This window comes from Hyla sarda, chromosome 6, assembly GCF_029499605.1.
Source record: "Hyla sarda isolate aHylSar1 chromosome 6, aHylSar1.hap1, whole genome shotgun sequence".
Lineage (NCBI taxonomy): Eukaryota > Metazoa > Chordata > Amphibia > Anura > Hylidae > Hyla > Hyla sarda.
Genome location: NC_079194.1, coordinates 295,623,521 through 295,648,575, shown reverse-complemented (window position 1 = coordinate 295,648,575; position 25,055 = coordinate 295,623,521). Strand labels below are relative to the sequence as shown.

The 25,055-nt window shown below is 42.3% G+C and overlaps 1 protein-coding gene across 3 annotated transcripts in view; it reads right to left on the bottom strand.

Annotated features, from left to right (window-relative positions):
• Nucleotides 1-25,055, bottom strand: part of OSBPL5 (oxysterol binding protein like 5) — a 146,071-nt gene that overhangs the window by 111,216 nt on the left and 9,800 nt on the right. For 2 of the 3 annotated variants that reach the window (XM_056527850.1, XM_056527853.1), the window contains one exon: nt 20,183-20,294. In XM_056527850.1, coding sequence (XP_056383825.1) covers nt 20,183-20,197 — 15 coding nt within the window. In that variant the 5' untranslated portion in view covers nt 20,198-20,294. Of the gene's footprint in view, nt 1-2,657; nt 3,027-20,182; nt 20,295-25,055 lie in introns of those variants that run through there. The other variant, XM_056527851.1, reaches the window with a different exon arrangement.

Genomic DNA, 25,055 nt, shown 5'->3' with positions numbered 1-25,055 from the left:
TACACTATGGTCATTACTACAACCCCAAATATACCTTATTATACCGATGGCGATAGGACTAATCCCAACTATACCCCCTGGTTGAGCAACCTCCACTATATCCAATGGTCAATCAATTATATATACTCAGTATACCCCATGGTCATTAATATATATGCAACTAAACCCTATGATCGATTATATATACCCCACTATACCACATGGTCATTCATATATACTCTAATATACCACATGGTCATTCATATATACTCTAATATACCACATGGTCATTCATATATACTCTAATATACCACATGGTCATTCATATATACTCTAATATACCACATGGTCATTCATATATACTCCACTATACCACATGGTCATTCATATATACTCTAATATACCACATGGTCATTCATATATACTCTACTATACCACATGGTCATTCACATATACCCCACTATACCACATGGTCATTCACATATACCCCACTATACCACATGGTCATTCACATATACCCCACTATACCCTATGGCCATTCATATATACTCTACTATACCACATGGTCATTCATATATACCCCTCTATACCCTATGGTCATTCATATATACCCCACTATACCACATGGTCATTGATATATACTCTACTATACCCTATGGTCATTCATATATACCGCACTATACCCTATGGTCATTCATATATACCCCACTATACCACATGGTCATTCACATATACCCCACTATACCACATTCTCATTCATATATACCCCACTATACCACATGGTCATTCATATATACTCTACTATACCCTATGGTCATTCATATATATCGCACTATACCACATGGTGATTCATATATACCCCACTATACCACATGGTCATTCATATATACCCAACTATACGATATGGTCATTCATATATACCGCACTATACCACATGGTCATTCATATATACTCTACTATACCCGATGGTCATTCATATATACCCAATTATACCACATGGTCATTCATATATACCCCACTATACCACATGGTGATTCATATATACCCCACTATACCACATGGTCATTCATATATACCCAACTATACGATATGGTCATTCATATATACCGCACTATACCCGATGGTCATTCATATATACTCTACTATACCCGATGGTCATTCATATATACCCAATTATACCACATGGTCATTCATATATACCCCACTATACCACATGGTCATTCATATATACTCTACTATACCCGATGGTCAGTCATATATACCCTACTATATTCCATGGTCATTTATGTATACTCTAATATACCTGATGGTTATTCACATATACTCCACACTATACCACATGGCCATTCACATATACTCCATTGGTCATTCCTATATACTATGGTCAATAGCCAACCCCCACTATATCGAATGGTTAGACCCTGCCTCCATTTTATGCTTCCCATTATACCCTATGCTCATTTGCACATTCCTCACTATAACTAGGTAGAGCTCCTGGTCATCCTTGTAGAAATGATACCACATACTGATTACTACAACCCCCAGTACACCCCATTGTAATTTGTTTTGCCCCCTCAGTATGTTGTGATCATTTCTATAATCCCCATTATACCCCGCAGTCTATTTGCTAAACCCCACACTATAACCCATCATCCCTTGGGAGGCCGCCACTAAACCCTATGGTCATTCATTCAACTCCAATAGACCCCCCCCTGGTTGATGACAGGACCCTCATGCAGCTCCATCATCATTCATAAATCCTCCACCTTACCCCTTGGTTATGTCTACACCCCCATTATTTCCAACATTTAATTGCTCATCTGAAGTTGCATAAACTGTTTGCCGCCTCTTAGTCTACTCCATGGCCATTGTACAACCCCAATTATTTGTGATCCCATGGTCATTTGTACAACAACCTACTTTAAAGTTGTATAAATTGATGTGTAAACATCTTAAAATCTCCATTATAACCCTGGATCATTTGTACCCCCCCCCCCCCCAATAGACCCCATGATCTTTCACCTTTCCCACAGTATTTGTGTCACCCCCCAGTATCCCCTTCATAATAGTCCTTCACACAGCCCCCAATCTCCCCTTTCCCCAAGTATTTGCACAGGCCCCATTTTCACCTTACCTATAATTATTTGTACAAGCCCCACTATCCCCTTAATTCTGGTCATTTCCACAACCCACACAATCCCCTTCCCTACAGTCATTCCCATAACCCCCACTATCCCCTTCCCCATAGACATTCGTACATCCCTGTTATCCCCTTTCCCAAGGTCTTTCTAAAAACCTCCAGTATCCTATTCACCAAGGTCTTTCGCACCATTCCCCACTATCCTCTTCCCATAGTGATTCCCACAACCCCACTATCCTGTTCCCCACAGTCATTCGCACAAACCCCACTGTCCTTGCACTCTTCCCACTATGTTCTTCCCAATGGGTATTCGCACAGTACCCTGTACCCTCAGTCTTTGGCCTCCCATCTCTGTTGTGGGATATAACCATTGTTTTCATCTTCCTTCCTGCTACTCTTCCCATCCATCGCTATGTTCTGATATAAAAGCAGCAGCAGCAACAGTTAATTGTGAGGAAAAGCTGCGTCTGTTCACAGCATCACAAATCACCGGAGAAGGCAGAGAGGTGGGAAAGGCGAATGGATTCTTATTTCTTACCTTGTCAGCCAAGGGCAGGATCTAGTGGCACACTGGGGCAACAGGGCACTGCCCTACTGGCATCTTTCCTGGTGCTACTGAGTCTCCAAAGCAGGAACTTCATTGCAGATCATTGCCTTCTCCAGTGTGCTGGGCATTGGCTGAGGCTTTCCTCTCAGTAGATTACAGGCGCAGACTGGAAGTGTTACAGCCCAATTTTGTTCTCACTTTCCCTCCCTGCTGTACGACCTTCCCAGATGTAGAATTAGCAGCGGTTGCTTCTATAGCAAACAGCAAGCAATGTCAGCGGCAGAATGTGGAGTGCAGACAGCAGAGCACAAGCCCAGAGGGACAGCAGCAGGAGGAGGAAGCATATCCACTACAGTCTGATGTCAGCACAGAGGATGAGCAGAGATGGGGAGGGAGCGGGCACTACATGTGACTACAGGACCCGCATCAGCTGCTCAGCATTTTATCTAAATCCTACAATAAAGGGCAATAATTCCCTAATACAGTGATCCCTCAACTTACAATGGCCTCAACATACAATAGTTTCAACATACAATTGTCTTTTCTTGACCATCGTAAGTTGAAACCAGACTCAACATACAATGTAAAGACAGTGCAGATCTGTGAAACGGGTCAATCACTGGAAGAACTGACCAATCAAAATGGGCATTCATTGGTAAAAACCCCTGTCTTACTGAAGTGTATGCACTGACTGGTGTCTGGTTGCGCCCCCTACAGTACAGGGAGGTATTACATGTTCTGTACTCTTTACCTGTATTACTGAAGTGTATGCACTGATTGGTGTCTGGTTGCGCCCCCAACAGTACAGGGAGGTATTACATGTTCTGTACTCTTTACCTGTATTACTGAAGTGTATGCACTGACTGGTGTCTGGTTGGTGTCCAGGGTTAGCTGCTCCTTTTGGACACCAGGTGAGGGCGGCTCCATGTAACTTTTTTAGGACATTGCGTGTTCTGTACAGGACCCCGAAGAAGCTCCTGTCCTCTACATAGACCAGTGTTTCCCAAGCAGGGTGCCCCCAGCTGTTGCAAAACTACAACTCCCAGCATGCCCGGACAGCCGAAGGCTGTCCGGGCATGCTGGGAGTTGTAGTTTTGCAACAGCTGGAGGCTCCCTGCTTGGGAAACGCTGACATACAGTGATTTACAGCTCCCAGCAGATCTTTCTTACTTTTATATGTAAGGATCTGCTTTATCTAGATTAGTTATCTACTTATTTTCCTTTAATCCTCACTTTTTCCTATTTTTTTGATGACATTTTGTTACCTTTACAACCAATTACGAGGTTCCCATAGAGTTATGGTCTCAACATACAATGATTTCAACATACAATGGTCGTCCTGGAACCAATTAATATTGTAACTTGAGGGACCACTGTATATTATTAATATAGAAATCACTCCCATAGGCCAGTCCACCAGAATGCTGGCACCACTCATGGCAGCTTATGCAGCAGGTACAGGTTGTCCTAAAGCATCCTGGTACCTAGAGATGGCTCGTTTCGGGAGGATCCCTCCCTTCCTCAGATCAGGGTGAAATATGAAAAAATATCAAGTATGGGGGAAGGCATTATTTTTAACATAAAGGCAGAGATTTTGTCCATGTTTACACACATTTGTAGCTGTAAAAAATACAAATGTTTAGTTTATAAAAAAAAAATTGTTTCAGGTTATTTCACATATTTTACGGCCCTTTTTGTTTCCATTTTATGGTTGCATTTTATTATTATATTTGTTATTTCTTACTTACAGACTCAAATAATGAACATGCTTATAGGAAATACGCCCGTTCCCACATACAATGGCCCTCATTTACCTCACCAAATCAAAACCCGACTAAGAGGGTCGGGTTTTGATTTTGTGGGGTTTCTTTTATGTGCGTCATGTTTTCCTTAGTCATTTACTAATGTGGCGCCTTTGTCTGGATTTTTTGTCACAAATTTGTCGCATGTGACAATTGTGGTGCATGAAGATAAAAATCCACCATAAAAATGGACTTTTCCATCATTCAGCATATGGCAACCCGACACTTTATGTCACTTTGGAAATTTCATGACAATTCTATTAAGTTGGGATGGGCTCTGTTAGATTCAAAAACGTTTTATATGTTGTACATCTTGGCAAAACATACTTCATAAGAAAATTATCTACTTTTTATAGACATCATGGTTTATAAAATATAAAAGATCACTAGGGCTCTCCATACTATCCAGAACATAATCCTGCAGCATCATCTTTGTCCCAGCTGAAGCACAGGCATGGGCAAAATCCAGGAAGTGAGGGCGGGACTAATACTCCTCTGTGCTCACTCTTGTCCTATCAGACTGCAGCATGAATACAGAGAGGAAAGGGTTACAGAGCAGCCTGCAATGATTGGATGAAGAGACCCAGCACAGCAAAGCAGACTCAGGGAGGAAGTGAATGCATGGCGAGTGAGGGAGGGCTCAGTGCTTGCCTCTGCCCTGCCCCTTCCTGAGCAGTGGATGTCAGAATGAGTGAGCAGCAGAACAAAGGGACAAAAGGCAAGGAAAGAATTTGTACAAACTAGTGAGTAGCATGACTAGTGAGGAGATTTAGAGCATTTTTTATTTTTAAAATTGGATGGTAACCAAGTTATAGTGGATAATGGGGGTCTCAATCTATCCAATACATAACATGGGTGCTCTACAAGTGTGCAAAGAAGCAATATAATCCAAACAAGAAAAACAGACCACACACTATTGTAGAGAGCACACCAATAATTTATAAGAATTCCATAATTTTATTAAGTACAAAATAGGGAAAAAGGCACATATAAATTTAATACATGTACGAAATGGTGAACAAAGCTCTAAAACCAATTAAAAAGGCTAATTGAGAGCCACAACACAGTCCTAGCCAGGGGCCATGAACCCCCTCGGCTAGTAAGCCACCGTCCTGGAATATACAATGAACATATGACATATACCATCCATGTCACAATAAATAGACAGCACTATGTACAGGTAGGAAGGTATGATGCAATAGAATAGTCTAGCAGAATCAAATCATCAAATATCAACTGAATGTATACAAGATAGAAAACCCTGACCATACAAACATCCTACCAGTACATACAACCTGATTGTGGACATATAGAGGTGACCGGCATGGGAAGACTCAAAGAAATAGAACAGGACGGTGCCACGGAGCCCCACGCGTTCCGTCGCTACTCGGCGACCCCTGAGGAAATCGCTGAGTAGCGACGGAACGCGTGGGGCTCCGTGGCACCGTCCTGTTCTATTTGTTTGATTCTTCCCATGCCGGTCACCTCTATATGTCCACAATCAGGTTGTATGTACTGGTAGGATGTTTGTATGGTCAGGGTTTTCTATCTTGTATACATTCAGTTGATATTTGATGATTTGATTCTGCTAGACTATTCTATTGCATCATACCTTCCTACCTGTACATAGTGCTGTCTATTTATTGTGACACGGATGGTATATGTCATATGTTCATTGTATATTTCAGGACGGTGGCTTACTAGCCGAGGGGGTTCATGGCCCCTGGCTAGGACTGTGTTGTGGCTCTCAATGAGCCTTTTTAATTGGTTTTAGAGCTTTGTTCACCATTTTGTACATGTATTAAATTTATATGTGCCTTTTTCCCTTTTTTGTACTTAATAAAATTATGGAATTCTTATAAATTATTGGTGTGCTCTCTACAATAGTGTGTGGTCTGTTTTTCTTGTTTGGATTATATTAGGTAACCAAGTTATGTCAGATTGACCAATACAATACAGGCGAACCTGGAGGGGGGGAATTGGACTACATGCTTCCCCCCCCCCCCACAATCTAAGTAAGTCTGCTATAAATTAATTGGTCTCTTTCTTATCCGGAACTCCCTGCTTCTCTGAGCCTTGGTCTCTTTGTTTTTTCTCTATCAAGAAGTTAAATGAGTAGTAAATTTGAAAATCCCATAGCAAAAATATGCTGCTCTGGACAGTTCCTAAAATAGACAGAGGTGTCAGCAGAGAGCACTGTGGTCCTGACAGAAAATAAATCTCAAAAGAAAAGAATTTCCTCTGTAGTATACAGCTACTAATAAGTATTGGAAGGATTAAGATTTTTTTATAGAAGTAATTTACAAATGTGTTCAATTTTCTTGCACCGGTTGATTTAAAAGAAAAAGAAAAAAAAACGTTTTACACCCCTTTAAAGAACAGGGAGAGAGTAGCCAGGGAGCAGAGGCTGCAGAATTGCTAGCATTGTCATAGACAGACAAAAAGGTAGGATGGCCTGCCAGGTTCGTAATCAATCAGGCCAAATCGTACACTAAAAAAGGAACATGGTACAAAGAAACAGGCAGAAACAGAGCCAGAAAGGTAGGCTGGGTGTCATACAGAGTAATAAAACTCCATACAAGAAACGAAAAGAGGCTATACGCACACCTGCCTCGATGCTAAGGTCCTAAATTCTCTATAGCAGAAATAAAAATAAAAAAGGGTCCAGCATTCCACTAAAAAGCTCCAATTTATGGTAAATCCATTAAAATGCCAATACAAAAATACATGCAGCATAAATAGGTAGACATTAGGTATAAGACAGATCAACATGTTTACAGCTAAAATAGCCCTTAGTCATGATCTGCTTATGACTAAGGGCAAGTGCCGTCGGAAATGTGTTGATCTGTTTGTTTTACCTATCATTTACTCATTTTATACTGCACATATATTGTATTGGATTTGCAATAAATTAGTTTCTTCATGAAGTGCAGGACTATTGCTTTTTTCTTATTGTTTCTGGATGCAGAGAACACTTTGTTGTTGTTAAAAGGCAATCCAGTGGCTGTGACTTCCACGAACGGCGGGGACAGACTACCGCATATACATTGCCGAGGAAGGTTTATGGTCATTTGACATTTTAAGTCATTTATGGTCAGGACCACTGATGATCAATTTCTAGCAGAGTCACAAGACAAGAGCAAGTAGAGTTATCTGCCAAATTACCACTTTGGAATGAGATATGTTCATAATGGAGATCTCTGCGGGAATCACTGCCATCTGTGACACGCATCACCTCACAGGTTGGTCGATGATGGATCAAAATTACGTGAAAATGAAATATAAAAGCCAACAATTCACTGATAGGGTCAAATGTAGAATAAATCAGAATACTTGCGGCTTTGAATTTCAAAATCTTGTATATATATTAATCATTTCAGCCTTTTGAATCCCAACATACAATAAGTATCTACATTTTTCATATATGCACCACATGGCAAGAAGTGGGCATAGAAGCTGTATGCACAAAACAGTTAGTGATCGTTAAACAAAACTTGTTTGTATGTTTTCCTTTCTGGTGCATTAGAGCAATACAATAAGGATTGCAAGAGTGTACACCATCTTGAGGGTACGGTCCCATGTTCCACTTACACAACGTATTTCACGGCGCGCAAAATCTGCTGCTGCAGCTGCACATACGCTGCATAATCCCCGATCCCCATACACACAGGGCTATCAGGAAGCAGCCCTACATGTGCAGCGAGTTTTGGAGGCGGGGCTACGCGTCACAGTCACTCCGGCGCACAGCCCTGCCTCCAAAATTCACTGCACACACATGGCTGTTGCCAGAAAGTCCTGTGTGTATAATGATTGGGGATTACACAGCGTATTTACAGCAGCAGATTTTGTGCAGCGTGAAATACCCTGCGTAAGCAGTAAGTCAATATTTAGGGCTCCCTCGTTATTCATTTTCTATATGGTATGAAAACCATCTACGTATACAGGGCCGTATTTACCATTAGACACCCGTGGGCCTGTGTCTAGGGCAGCACTTCAGTAAGCAAAAAATATATATATCTAAATCTCGTAAAGTCAATAAAAAACAATAGCGCTGAACTGGACTTACACAAGTCCAATTCAGCACTATTGTTTTTTTATTGACTTTATATTGTTTGATACAATAAGTTGTGAACAGGGTCCCACTCTTATAACAAACTGCAGCAGTCTTGGCATTTTAGTATTTTTATTATCCAAAATAGTGTAATAAACTATTAGCTCATCCAAAAAGGCTGCACACCTGAACAAAAAGTGTATAGGTGCCTGCTGTGTCCGATCCAGGTCAGGACCCCCAGTAGTAGAGAAAATCCCAAAAACAGCGGCACTCCAATAACGTGAAAAAGTGGTGTTTATTACACTCAAACGTGAGGCAACGTTTCGGCTAGCTCACCCCGCTTGAAAATGGCTGGGTGAGCTAGCCGAAATGTCGCCTCACGTTTGAGTGTAATAAACACCATTTTTTTGCGTTATTGGAGTGCCGCTGTTTTTTGGATTCTCTCTCTCTCTATGTATATATATATATATATATATATATATATATATATATATATATATATACACACACAGTGGTCCCTCAAGTTACAATATTAATTGGTTCTGGGATGACCATTGTATGTTGAAACCATTGTATGTTGAGACCATAACTCTATGGAAACCTGGTAATTGGTTCTAAAGGCACCAAAATGTCATCCAAAAATACGAAAAAGTGAGGATTAAAGAAAAATAAGTTGATAACTAATATAGATAAAGCAAGTCCTTACATATGAAAGTAAGAAAGATGTGCTGGGAGCTGTAAATCACTGTCTATGTCAGTGTTTCCCAAGTAGGGAGCCTCCAGCTGCAGCAAAACTACATCTCCCAGCATGCCCGGACAGCCAAAGGCTGTCCAGGCATGCTGGTAGTTGTAGTTTTGCAACATCTGGGGGCACCCTGCTTGGGAAACTCTGGTCTATGTAGAGGACAGGAGCTTCTTCAGGGTCCTGTACACAGTGTCTTAAAAAAAGTAACATGGAGTCGCCCTCATCTGGTGTCCAAAGGAGCAGCTAACCCTGGTACAGGTAAAGAGTACAGAACAAGTCATACCTCCCTGTACTGTAGGGGGCGCTACCAGACACCAGCCAGTGAATGCCCATTCTGATTGGTCAGTTCTTCCAGCCATTGACACGTTTCACAGATCTGGACTGTCCGTAGCATTGTATGTTGAGTCTGGTTTCAACTTACAATGGTCCAGAAAAGAACATTGTATGTTGAAACTGTTGTATGTTAAGGCCATTGTAAGTTGAGGGATCACTGTATATATATATATATATATATATATATATATATATATATATATATATATATAAAGATAAATACTTTTGATGTAGCTGCTGCTGCCATGATGTGGCCTGGAGAGAAAAAATCATAATTTTGAACGAACACAAATGAGCCATAACTTCTGCAAATTCTTCCTGCAGATTTGCAGCTGGTCATTAAACTGCGTATTTGGGTAGATCTGCATGTGAAATCACCCTTATGGGGGGGGGGGGGGTAATCCATCCAAGTGCCTAGGGTGCCAACAGGAGTTATAAATATGCCCCTCTACATAGAGTATAAAATGAAACATGAAACCTCAGTCATATTAGTCCTATATATACACAGACACTCCAGAAAATGTAATCGCTACAGTACAAGTCATTCTGTGAGTTCCTATCCCATTAATATTTTGCAGTCAGCTCCATTCACAGAGATGTCTCCGTTTTTTTTGCAGCTCATCTGATAACCTTATCTCACAAGCCAGGAAACATTATTCAAAGCTCTTTCCTCCTTTCTATAAATGTGTACTTTTTTTGCTCTTAAATGTTCCCTCCGCTCCTTTTCACTTTCTCGCATGGTTGCTACGCAACGCACTTTAAATGCCCTCAGCAATGTGTGATTCCATTCTGATAGAGCGCCATCTTTCTGCAGTAAAGATGAATAGCAGGTGAATCTAACTATCATAAACAACACTGCTCATAATAATGATGATACAAATATACAAATTGTGTATAAATATATAAATAAATATACATAGATAGATATATACTCTATGGCCCTGATTTACTAACATGATCCAGACTCTTTTTATCAGGTTATGCAGCACAAATTGTGTCGCATGTTCTCTGCGACACTTTGTGCGACACATTTTACTGGTGAAAACCCGACAGTTTTCCAATTACTCAAAATATTTTTTTAACCTGACTAAAGGGGTGTGGTTTGCATAATTAGGGGCGTGTTCCTGACATTCTCCTGAAAACCCAACAGTTGTATTTAAAAACCCACCAGAAAAATAGTGAATTACTGAACTTGAAAACCCAACTGCCTTGAGGTGTGGTGAATCTGTTAAAAAGTGTGGGGTTTTTAGAAAATCCTGTTACTTCCCCCCCCCTTAGTAGATTTTTATATTACATTCTTTAAATATTACATTCTTGAAATATTAACCCTTTCTTTGACAGAAAAAAAAATAAATATATATATGACTCTCAGAATAAGGGGAGGACACAAAAACACTTTTATAAGTGTGATTATTGTGAAATAGTAGTAAAGCATAAAAAATTCCTAAATTCAATATGACAGTAATTGTACTGACCCACAGAATAAAGTTTACACGCCATTCTTTAGGATATGTTCGCATAAAAAAGTTTAAAAAAAACTCCAAGAATTTTTATTCATAACCCGAATTTCCACCCACTTGACGAGCAGAAATAATTTGCAAAATTTTGAGGCTTGCGCATTGCAATACATTATTTTACCATATATTAAGGGCCCATATGGTGACTTTATGGTACCAACATTTTCAGTCTCCAGTGGATCAAGTTGGCATCTGGAGGCCCTGCTGTGGATTGTGAATAAAAAGTAAGGACTTCAGCTAATAATTTAGAGTAATTCTGGGTAAGGGAGGAGACAGCAGGGGACTCTGCAATTCATATGTCGTTCTCCTTTAAAGGGGAAGTCACCTTGTGTTTGCCGCATTGTTTTTCTAGCTCTTAAAATTCTGTATACTAATTGATATAATGTTAGCAGAAACTTGAGTCAGAGCCAAGTCATCCAGGTGAGTAAATGCCGACCTTGTGATGTATCTTACAGTGGAATATATATATATATATATATATATATATATATATATGACTCACTTTGTACAGTATATTAAACCATATATATATATATATATATATATATATATATATATATGACTCACTTTGTACAGTATATTAAACCATATATATATATATATATATATATATATATATATATATGACTCAATTTGTACAGTATATTAAACCAAACTCAAATATATAAACATCTCATGCAGTAATAACCACGACCCTAGTGAGTCACAACAATGGCTATGTGTGTCTATATATAATACACATTTCAGAAATTATTCTCATCAACCTAAAACCTATTACACTAATTATTCTACAGAATTAAATACGTTGTTTGTCATCAGCTGTAAAGAAAGTAACCGGTGTTTGCTATCCAGAATGCCATGGTTCCGGTGTATGATTCATGGTGCGGTGTGAGGCACAATGATAATAGCGGCGCAATTTATTACTAACATATCTGAAAAGGAGAAACACAACCCTGTCAACAGAGGGATCTTTTTATATAAAGGCATCTGTCGGTTTCTCTTTTAACTTCTATGGTAGAGGAGGCGAAATGCAGATATTTCTCACATAGTAAATTAGGTATATTCATAGAAAAACTGGGAAGACTGCAGCTATAGATGCCCTCATAGAGGGCAAGAGATGTTCTCATAGTATGCCAGAGGTGCTGGTAGTACCGGACATGCTCCATAAAGTAGCAGAAATGCTCTCATACAATGCTAGAGTCGCTGACATATAGTGCCAGAGATTCTGCCAGTGCACGACATGAAGAAACACATAGTGCCAGAGAGGCACCACACACTGTGAGAGATGCTTCAATATAGTCCTCTGGCAGTGTGTGGTGCCTCTATATTGGAGCATCTCTTGCACTCTATGATACCCTCATAGAGTGCAAGAGATGCTCCAATATAGTGCCAGAGATGCTAGAGATGCCCTTATACAGTGTCAGCAATGCCCTTATACAGTGCCAGAGATGCCCTCATACAGTGCCAGTGATGCCTTCATACAGTGCTAGAGACGCCCTTATAGAGTACAAGAGATGCTCCAATATAGTGCTAGAGATGCCCTCATACAGTGTCAGCAATGCCCTTATACAGTGCCAGAGATTCCCTCACACAGTGCCAGAGATACCCTCATACAGAGCTAGAGATGCCCTCATAGAGTGCAAGAGATGCTCCAAAATAGTGCTAGAGATGCCCTTATACAGTGTCAGCAATGCCCTTATACAGTGCCAGTGATGCCCTCATACAGTGCCAGTGATGCCTTCATACAGTGCTAGAGACGCCCTTATAGAGTGCAAGAGATGCTCCAATATAGTGCTAGAGATGCCCTCATACAGTGCCAGAGATACCCTCATACAGAGCTAGAGATGCCCTCATACAGTGCCAGAGATACCCTCATACAGAGCTAGAGATGCCCTCATACAGTGCCAGAGATACCCTCATACAGAGCTAGAGATGCCCTCATACAGAGCTAGAGATGCCCTCATACAGTGCCAGTGAGGCCTTCATACAGATGAGATGTTCTCATAGTATGCCAAAGGTGCTCCAATATAGTACCAGTGATGTCTTCATACAGTGCCAGACACACTCTCATACAATGCCAGAGATGTCCGCATAGTGTGCCAGAAATGATTTCATATGTACCCACTGATGCCCTAGAGTACCAGAGACACAGTGTCAGCGATGCCTTCCTACAGTATCAGTAATGCCCCTATAGAGTACTAAAGTTTCCCTCATAAAGTAACTATCCTCACCATTTTGTGAAGTTTTTGGGCAGTTTTCCAAAAATCGCAGCATGCTTAATAAAAAATAACGCCATGTGTGAATGTTTGTTGGTGTTTTCTCTAGCGAATTCAACAGAAATCATTGAGTCATATGAGAAAAATGCCAAAAAGGAAAACATGCCCAAAAAAAACACCTATATGATTGCACACTGTTTAAAAAAAACACACACACACAAAAACTGCATCACGGAGGAGAAAAATTAGGATACAGTTTTTTGTGTTGTTTATTTCAGGCCATAAAAACATCGAGCAAAAGTCGAGTCTGGTTATAGCCTTAAATAGGTGACTAAAGGGCAGTCATATTTGTTGTAATGACCCCGTATATCAAGGACAGCGTTTCCCAACCAGTGTGCCTCCAGCTGTTGCAAAACTACATCTCACAGCATGCCGGGACAGCCGTTGGCTGTCCGGGCATGCTGGGAGTTGTAGTTTTGAAACAGCTGGGGGCACCCTAGTTGTAAAACACTGATCTAGGAGCAGATTGCTCCTGTCTTGTTTGGAAGTAGGATAACCAAGGCAACCTAGAGGAAAGTCAGGACCACAGAAAAAGATAAAGCTCCACAATGATGATACTGGGAATTTGGGAATTTATTATTGATCCTTGGGTGTAGTTGCTTTTTTCCATGTTTTTTTTTTTTTTGCATTGAATTTTGCAGAGTTGAGGGAAATGTATTGAAAAGTGGAAACTTAGCCTAAAGAAGGATGTAAGATTAAGAAATGTGTACGAAAGCCTCTTTTTTAGAGCTCTGATTGAGGAGGTGTAGATTTGCAAATTTTGCATTGTATTTTTGCAATTGAATTTTCACAAAATTCAAACTACACCACTGACCGCTGCATGCAAAACCAGTGAAAAATGATAGTTTTCCAAAAATCACTTGAGGGATGTTTAAAATGTGTTAAATTTTTGTGCAAAACGGCACATGCTACGGTAAAAAAAAAAACTAGGAAAAATGTACACCGAAATAAAGATAAAAAACAATGATAAATTCTCCCCGAATTGTCTAGGAAGACTAAACTCAAGACCCTGTAAGCCCGCGATCCCATTACAGAATCTCTCAGTTTCCTTCCATGCTAAGACAAACCAGACATGCACTGTCACTATGGACGGCAATGTACTACAGGTGGAATGCACTGTCACTACGGACGGCAATGTACTACAGGTGGAATGCACTGTCACTACGGACGGCAATGTACTACAGGTGGAATGCACTGTCACTACGGACGGCAATGTACTAAAGGTGGAATGCACTGTCACTATGGACGGCAATGTACTACAGGTGGAATGCACTGTCACTATGGACGGCAATGTACTACAGGTGGAATGCACTGTCACTATGGACGGCAATGTACTACAGGTGGAATGCACTGTCACTACGGACGGCAATGTACTACAGGTGGAATGCACTGTCACTACGGACGGCAATGTACTACAGGTGGAATGCACTGTCACTACGGACGGCAATGTACTACAGGTGGAATGCACTGTCACTACGGACGGCAATGTACTACAGGGGGAATGCACTGTCACTATGGACGGCAATGTACTACAGGTGGAATGCACTGTCACTATGGACAGCAATGTACTACAGGTGGAATGCACTGTCACTATGGACGGCAATGTACTACAGGTGGAATGCACTGTCACTACGGACGGCAATGTACTACAGGTGGAATGCACTGTCACTACGGACGGCAATGTACTACAGGTGGAATGCACTGTCACTACGGACGGCAATGTACTACAGGTGGAATGCACTGTCACTACGGACGGCAATGTACTACAGGTGGAATGCACTGTCACTACGGACGGCAATGTACTACAGGTGGAATGCACTGTCACTACGGACGGCAATGTACTACAGGTGGAATGCACTGTCACTATGGACGGCAATGTACTACAGGTGGAATGCACTGTCACTATGGACGGCAATGTACTACAGGTGGAATGCACTGTCACTATGGACGGCAATGTACTACAGGTGGAATGCACTGTCACTATGGACGGCAATGTACTACAGGTGGAATGCACTGTCACTACGGACGGCAATGTACTACAGGTGGAATGCACTGTCACTACGGACGGCAATGTACTACAGGTGGAATGCACTGTCACTATGGACGGCAATGTACTACAGGTGGAATGCACTATCACTATGGACGGTAATGTACTACAGGTGGAATGCACTGTCACAACGGACGGCAATGTACTACAGGTGGAATGCACTGCCACTATGGACGGCAATGTACTACAGGTGGAATGCACTGTCACTATGGACGGCAATGTACTACAGGTGGAATGCACTGTCACTATGAACGGCAATGTACTACAGGTGGAATGCACTGTCACTATGGACGGCAATGTACTACAGGTGGAATGCACTGCCACTATGGACGGCAATGTACTACAGGTGGAATGCACTGTCACTATGGACGGCAATGTACTACAGGTGGAATGCACTGTCACTATGGACGGCAATGTACTACAGGTGGAATGCACTGTCACTATGGACGGCAATGTACTACAGGTGGAATGCACTGTCACTATGGACGGCAATGTACTACAGGTGGAATGCACTGTCACTACGGACGGCAATGTACTACAGGTGGAATGCACTGTCACTATGGACGGCAATGTACTACAGGTGGAATGCACTGTCACTATGGACGGCAATGTACTACAGGTGGAATGCACTATCACTATGGACGGTAATGTACTACAGGTGGAATGCACTGTCACAACGGACGGCAATGTACTACAGGTGGAATGCACTGCCACTATGGACGGCAATGTACTACAGGTGGAATGCACTGTCACTATGGACGGCAATGTACAACAGGTGGAATGCACTGTCACTATGGACGGCAATGTACTACAGGTGGAATGCACTCTCACTATGGACGGCAATGTACTACAGGTGGAATGCACTGCCACTATGGACGGCAATGTACTACAGGTGGAATGCACTGTCACTATGGACGGCAATGTACTACAGGTGGAATGCACTGCCACTATGGACGGCAATGTACTACAGGTGGAATGCACTGTCACTATGGATGGCAATGTACTACAGGTGGAATGCACTGTCACTATGGACGGCAATGTACTACAGGTGGAATGCACTGTCACTATGGACGGCAATGTACTACAGGTGGAATGCACTGTCACTATGGACGGCAATGTACTACAGGTGGAATGCACTGTCACTATGGACGGCAATGTACTGCAGGTGGAATGCCAATGAAAGAATGAACATGTTCATTCTTAGGCCGGGTTCACACTGCAGAATTTCTGGGCGGAATTTCCGCAGGAGATCCTGCGGGCGGCGCTAGGACCGAGCAGACTGCATTGCTGCCCCCATAGACAGCAATGCATTTCTGGTTGGATCTTTGGGAAGATCTGCTTGGGGACTGGAATGCAGCCTGCACAGTCCTAGTGCCGCCGGCTCGATCTCTGGCAGAAATTCTGCCCAGAGATTCTGCAGTGTGAACCCAGCCTTACAACGCATCCGGAGTCTGGAAATTCCGAAGCTGAAATTCCGCAATGTGAACAGTACATTGGAATCCTATTGAAAACAATAGAAGGCCGCTGTCTTTGAATTTCCAAGCAGAATATGGCTTGGAAATTCTGTAGTGTGAATGTACACCAAGGCTGCAGTGTTAACTACTAAACCAATCACCCACCCATACTAGGCTCTGTTCACATCTATCAGTTTTATGTTTCTGAGCTCTGTAGCTATAGGCCTTCAGAAATGAGCATTGTCACAAATCCCTTTTCACTCACCGTGTTTTGCACAAAACTGTCATAATAAAATGTATCTGCTGGTTTACATAGTGACAATGTAGGGGAACAAATGTCAGTTGTCGTGTGTTTTATAGCATGCAAGGTAATGAGACAATAGATGTAACATAATTGAGAGATAACTAAAACATCCATTGTATCGGTTGTTGGCTTTTTGTTGTTTGTTTATCACTCACAGTAGTTTAGTGATTATAATGGATGTCAGCTCATGACAACATGTATTATTCATAGAGGATCTGTAATAAGTGATGAAAACGACAACTGACACATTTTTGCATTAGTTGTGACTATTATTTAAAGAACAAACTGTGAGAACAAACCAGAGTGAAAATAAAAGTTTGTGTAAGCTTTTGCATAATGTTCTATTGCTCTAAGGCCTCGCTCACATTGTCGTCGGACTCCGCTATTCGGAGTTTTGTCAGCAATCCAGCCAGAAGGACAGGCGTTTATCAGGGAACTATCTTTTTCTCCACTAAAATCCTGTATAATATGTGGATCACCACGGACCCCATGCAAGTGAATAGGATCTGTCGGGACCTGGTAGTAGTCGTTTGAATCCGACCCGTTTTAGGGTCCGATTGGCTCACACAAAAAAAAACGATCGGATGCGAACGGCAATGTGAACCCAGCCTAAAACATCTTAAATATCTTTTACAACTTTCTAATATAGACCTATGTGTTTCTATAGCTACAGACTACACACAAAGCCTGTGTAATCTGATCCTGTAATGATATGCTAAAGAAGTTATCCATTGTTTTATAATAATAAATATGGTGCTGAGGGCGGGAGAAAAATACGTAAAGAGCTATACATACCTATACCCTGTCCTCGCTGGTCCTCCATATTTGCTCTCCCAATCTTCTCGTCTTGCAGGAACCTGCCCGCTCCAGCCAATCACTGGCAAATTGTGATACCACTGCAGCCAGTGATTGGCTGAGCCATCAGGTCCTGCACTGAGCCCTCATCTTGGAAGCAAGAATAAGAGAAAAAATCGGGGGACTGAGTTGTTTTCTACTCCCTGCCTCAGCACCATATTATTTTTTTTAGAAAACACTTGATAACCCATTTAAGTCCCTTTTATACAGACCAATATTCTCCATAATCTGCCCGTGTGATATTGCCAACAATCAGAAAATGATTGTCGGCTGAATGCCAATAAAATCATTGTTATGGGCCACATATTGCAGCATGATGAAGGGCCACATGATTAATCGAGAGCCGATCACCAATAATGTTAGCAAGAGCCTGACAACCTGTGTAAGCCCATGTCCACACGGCAGAATTTCCAAGTGGAATCTGGAGGAAAAATTCTGCTCGAAAATTCCATTGCGGCATTGTTTTCAATGGGATTCTGCTGCAGCGTGAACATAGAGGATGTTTTCATTGTGGAAATTGTGATTCTGGCTTCCACTGAAAGAATGAATATGTCAATTCTTTTGTTAGAATACGCTTGGCAATGCATTTCCTATCAGTCCAAGTGCCGTCATGTTCTGCTGGCACCAGCCATGTAAACATAACCTTTTCTCCACGTCCTCTCCACTGTTTCTTATCTACAGACAATAGAAGAGAGGACAGCGGGAGTTAAAGGAGTTCTGTAGTGAAAAATTACTTATCCCCCATCCAAAGGATAGGGGATAGGTTATAGATCGCGGGGAATCAGAGTGCTGGGACCCTGCAATCTCCTAAATGGGGCCCCGCTAGTCTGCTGGAATGGGGCGTGCCGACCCCTGCCAGCCGAAACACCCCCTCCATGTATTCCATAGAGATACATGGTTGGGGTGTGTCGGCGGCAGCTTCCTGCGGGGGGCGAAACGGCAGCTTCCAGCAGACTGTTGGGGCCCGTTTAGGAGCTCGTGGGGGGGGGTCCCAGCGTTCGGACCACCCGCGATCTATAACTTATCCCCATCCATTGGATAGAGAATAAGTTATTTTTCGCTGCACTACTCCTTTAAGTACAGCCCCCCTCCACCCAAAAAAAGAGCTGTCTGGGAGTGGGCAAGTCCCCCCTATTCCCCATTCAGAACACATGAATGCTTGGCTGAGCTGAATGTTCACGTGTATAGAATAGTGTTTCCAAATCAGGGTGCCTCCAGCTATTGCAAAACTACTACTTCCAGCAAGCTGGGAGTTGTAGTTTTGCAGCAGCTGGAGACAAACTGGTTGAGAAACACTGGTATAGATGGATTGGAGAGCCAGCTGATGGTCGGACGGATCTTCAGCCAACTACTATTAAAGGGTGTACTGGCACCGTAACACTGCAGAATCAGATTACACAGGTTTTGTTTGTAACCTGTAACCATGGAGACACATAGGTCTGAATGGGTGCTGTAAAACAGTAGCCTATTTAATTCTGGACTATGCAAAATTTAAAAAAAAAATTTTTTTTATTAGATGCACTGGAGCAATACAAACAGAACAAAAGCTCTACATACTTTTGAACTCAGAAGAGGCTGTTCTATTAATATACAATACTAAAGAAGGGCACAGTATACTGAGTTATCTGCAGTCACACCTGAATGACAGAAATAGAATGATATTCTTCCATTAAGCACAAATCGTACGGCTACAAGGGGGATCGCCTTGTGCCCTTTTTTCTCAGTGTAATCTAGTAATAACTTTCCAAACTTACCCAAGTCAGTGATAATAATAACCGGTCTTTCAAGTAAATTAGGTGCAATGCAGTAATCTGGTGCCTAGCTAGCTACAATCCCCCAACAGATCACAAGAGATTTTGTTCTAGATCCACATTTAAGAGAACATCCTATCCCTGACTGTGATACATGGTGCTGCATTGTGTGATAAAATAATCTGTATTGCTTTGAAATGTCCCTATTGTGTTGATATGAAAGCCTGGGCTGATGAAAAGAAATTCTGCCTGGTATTTTTTTCTCCTTTTACTATAAAGACCTGGAATTGTGCATAGCCTTGGTAAAACAAAGCAGCACAAGTTACTGGGGTCATTGAAGGAAATGCAGATGTCTATAGTACAGAAATGTATTCTACTTACAGTACAGCAAGGCATGGGTGATGCTTCCCAGCGCGGATTCCTTACAGCCACATGCAGAAGAAGCTCTCTCGGTCATTTTCCTTACAGTTGCCTATACGGTGATGTTGGAGGCCTGCCAACACAAGAAGCGATAGCGCAGCCAATCAAATTGTGTATAGCTGTCACAGCACGCAGGGGCATCTACTCATTAGTCTTATATGCAGGGCTGTCATATGTGCAGTACTGAGGAGTCCTGGCTGCACTAAACACCTGACATTACTAACTACTAGCCATGCACTATTAATTTCAGAGGTGCCAACAGTTTGCAGCAAGACAGAAAGCCGCACAGCTGTGCGAAGGAGCCGCCTGGAGGAGACGCATCCAGCCCAGCAATATGCTAATAGCACTATGGAATCAATAGCTTTGACAGGCACTCTCTCTATTAGTGACCGGTTTAGGCTCACAGCGCTCGGCTTATCATCCATCATCCTGTATGGGGCACATACAGCCATCCTTTTTTTTTCTACTGGGCTATTAATTGACTTAAAGTAATTGTCAAAATAAAAATCTGAAAATAAAAAAAACACCTTCTGCATCTGGTCTTAAAGGAAAACTGACAGCAGGATCACCCGCATGAAGGATACAAACAGTGCAGGACATGGGTGGACGATAGACATGGGGGGAGGGGGTGTAAATTGGGGCTACGGTGCCGTTTCGGGCCACGGTGAAGGATACAAACAGTGCAGGACACGGGTGGACGATAGACGGGGGGCTGTAAATTGGGGCTAGGGTGCCGTTTCGGGCTACGGTGAAGGATACAAAGAGTGCAGGACACGGGTGGACGATAGACGGGGGGGTGTAGATTGGGGCTACAGTGTCATTTCGGTGAAGGATACAAACAGTGCAGGACACAGGTGGATAATAGACACTTGGTGTAAATTGGGGCTACGGTGCCGTTTCGGGCTACGGTGAAGGATACAAACAGTGCAGGACACGGGTGGACGATAGACACGAGGGGGGGGGTTTGATTGGGGCTACGGTGCCGTTTCACAGTGTATGCTTCAACTGGCCAGTTGAAGCATACACTGTGAAATGGCACCGTAGCCCCGGTCAAACCCCCCCCCCCCCTGTCTATCGTTCACCCGTGTCCTGCACTGTTTGTATCCTTCATGTGTTCTTGAATAAAAAAGTGGTGAAGAAAACGTTTTTGCCTGCGGTCGGGAAACCGCATACGGACGAAAACGAAGCCGACCGGAGGCTGCGGTTCACTCCGGTCGGCTCATAGACTTCCATTAAATATGGTTCCCGAATATGGCTGAGTGCGGGCGCCGCGATTAAGCCCCGCCCTACTCCTCCCAACCGTATACGGGAACCGTATTTAAGAAAACGTGGTGTGAACCCAGCCTAAGAGACGTCTTGGATGGTTTTGAGTTCTCTCTGTCTCTCTCTTTTATGAACGACTTAAAGTATACAGTGATCCCTCAACTTACAATGGCCTCAACATACAATCGTTTCAACATACAATGTTCTTTTCTGGACCATTGTAAGTTGAAACCAGACTCAACATACAATGCTATGGACAGTCCAGATCTGTGAAACATGTCAATGGCCGGAAGATCTGACCAATCAGAATGGACATTTTACTGGTAAAACCCCTGTGTTAATGAAGCGTGTGCACTGACTGGTGTCTGGTAGCGCCCCCTACAGTACAGGGAGCTATTACATGTTCTGTACTCTTTACCTGGGCCAGGATTAGCTGCTCTTTTGGACACCAGGTGAGGGCGTCTCCATGTTACTTTTTTAGGACATTGTGTGTTGTGTACAGGACCCCGAAGAAGCTCCTGTCCTCTATATATACCAGTGCTTCCCAAGCAGGGTGCCCCCAGCTGTTGCAAAACTACAAATCCCAGCATGCCCGGACAGCCTTTGGCTGTCCGGGCTTGCTGGGAGTTGTAGTTTTGCAACAGCTGGAGGCTCCCTGCTTGGGAGACACTGACATAGACTGTGATTTACAGCTCCCAGCAGATCTTTATTACTTTTATATGAAAGGACTTGCTTTATCTATTTTTATTTAATTCTCACTTTCTCATATTCTGACATTTTGGTGCCTTTAGAACCAATTACCAGGTTTCCATAGAGTTCTGGTCTCAACATACAATGGTTTCAACATACAATGGTCGTCCCAGAACCAATTAATATTGTAACTTGAGGGACCACTGTATATGAGTGGCTCGTTTTTCCACTTTTTTCTGTGATCAAATCCTAATACCCAGCAAAAGTTGCCTACCCATAAAGGAAAATCACATGCAAAATTTGGTTCCGATCAGACAATATCTTCTGTCTCCACTATGAGCTTCATGTTACTCTCTTTTTTGAAGCTAAGGATTATAGTTAATCACCTGGGATAATCCAGATGTCACCATTACAGTCCCTCCTGTGTTGCAACGCGTTTCACAGAGGTGTTTTGACAGGGGTGTTTGTGAGAGTATGTGGTCAAAAGGCCGCCCATCACCAAATTCTATCTACTCTCTATCCCTGACAGGCCTTGCATCTTTCCTGCACAAGACAACTCAGATAAGGTTGCACAAGCTCTTCATATGGTTGGTTGGGTAGGGCTGGGAAGGAGCCCAAAATGCAGTCACCTCCAGGTTTCTGGGTCACTTAATGCATTACATCATCAAGGGGAGCGAGGAGCTGCATTAAAAAAACATTTTTCACACAATTCAAGGCACATTTCCCATGTAAAACATGAAGATCGCAGAGAACAGAGAAGATATTGTCCGATCAAAAAACAAATTTTGCTTGTGAGTTGCTCTTGCTGGGTATTAGCCACCCCAGGCCTTCCATCGTCTACATTCCACCTTTAAAAAAGGCATGCGGCCGGGTGACCCTTGTCCCCTTTCCTTTAATTTAGCGACAGAACCCTTCTCAGTCACTTACTTGAGTTTCATTGCATTGCTTTTAGTAATAAGAAGATTAAAATAAATGTTTTTCTGTCTCTTTATGTCTTTATTTGACTTAAAGGGGTACTCCACTGCTCAGCATTTGGAACTAAATTATCCGCTAATAATCTGAGCTCATGACGTCATAGCCCAGCCCCCTCATGACATAACACCCGCCCCCTAAATGCAAGTCTATGGGAGGGAGCCTTGGGGCTGTCACGCCCCCTCCCATAGACTTGCATTGAGGGGGTGGGTGTGATGTCAAGAGGGGGTGGGGCTCTAAGAGTTTGAAACATTTTTTTAATAGAAATAATTTACAAGAAAGAGTATTTGTGTATCTCAGTGTTTTCTAAATGGTTTGTCTCCAGCTGTTGCAAAATTACAACTCCCAGCATGCCAGGACAGGCTTCGGCTGTCCCGGCATGCTGGAAATTGTAGTTTTGCAACAGCTGGAGACATACGGTTTAGAAAAGGCTGTCCGGGCATGCTGGGAGTTGTATTTTTGTAACAGCTGAAGTACACTGGTGTATCTTATACAAGGCTAGTTATGCATTTGGTTTATCTTTTAAAGACCTTCCCACTATCTAAGGGCATATCCTAAATGCACCTTTAAAAAAGTGGATTTACTACACTGCTTATGGCACTTTCCACAAATATTAAAGCTATATCACTCATATTTGTGGTATAAAAGGGGTTGTCTGGTGAAAAAAAAAAATCTTACCCCCTATTCACAGGATAGGGAATAGATATCTGATCAAGGGGGTCTGACCGCTAGGACCTCCAGCGTTCTCCAGAATAGGACCCGGCTCTCAGAGAGAGTGCTGTACTTGGGCATCTCTGGTACTCCAGTACATATGAATGACATGCATGCAGTCTACAGCTCTCACTGAGAGTCAGGCACCCATTCCAGAGATTGTGTGGGATCTCAGCGGTTGGACCCCTGTGATCAGATACTTATCCTCTATACTGTGAGTTGGGGATAAGATGTTTTTCACTGGACAATACCTTTGAACCCACTTGGTTGTATTTTTCATTAGTTTCCTGTTTCGGCAGATGATCCTAAGGCAGGGGGGTGGGGATGGATGGGTGTGATCCTTTCCTCCATAGGGGTACATCTTACTATGTTCAGCTGCTTTCACACTACTAAATCCTCCGTTTTTAAACATCCGTAGGAAGATCCGTGTGAAAATAAGCTGAAAACGGCAGTAACAAAATCCTATACGTCCGTTAGAAAATCCCATTATAGTCTATGGGATTTTCTAATATCCGTATTAATCCGTTATAGTCCGTTATTGATAACGGACGTTAGTTTGTTACGGAAGATAGTTACGGAAGAAAATAGTTCATGAACTATTTTTTCTGTAACAAACTAACATCCGTTATCAATAACGGACTATAACGGATTAATACGGATATTAGAAAATCTCATAGACTATAATGGGATTTTCTAACGGACGTATAGGATTTTGTTACTGCCGTTTTCAGCTGATTTTCACACGGATCTTCCTACGGATGTTTAAAAATGGAGGATTTTGTAGTGTGAAAGCAGCCTTAGCCACAGCTAAATGTATTCAGCATCAGTGAATGGACCCAAGGTTAAATGTCACTTCTCTAACTCGCCTAATGTATGGACACCTTGAAGTATGCAGAAAACAAGCAGTCTCCTTTTTTCTTAAGTTGCTCTCTTTTATTGCTTAGATACTGTCTCAAGAAGAGAGAATGCTTTTAATGAAAGATTATAAATACACAAAGTGGTATTGTAAAGAGGACCTCAAGGGTACTCAGTGTCTTGAAAATGTTGTACAGATCGAGGTCTGGAGAAGGTCACATTGTTGTTACACATCTTAGCATTTTCTTTTCAATATTCTTCATGTGTTCTTGTCTTTTTATTATGTGTATAGATAAGCACAGGTGGTGTGTATGTAGCTATCACACATGTACTACATTGTCTT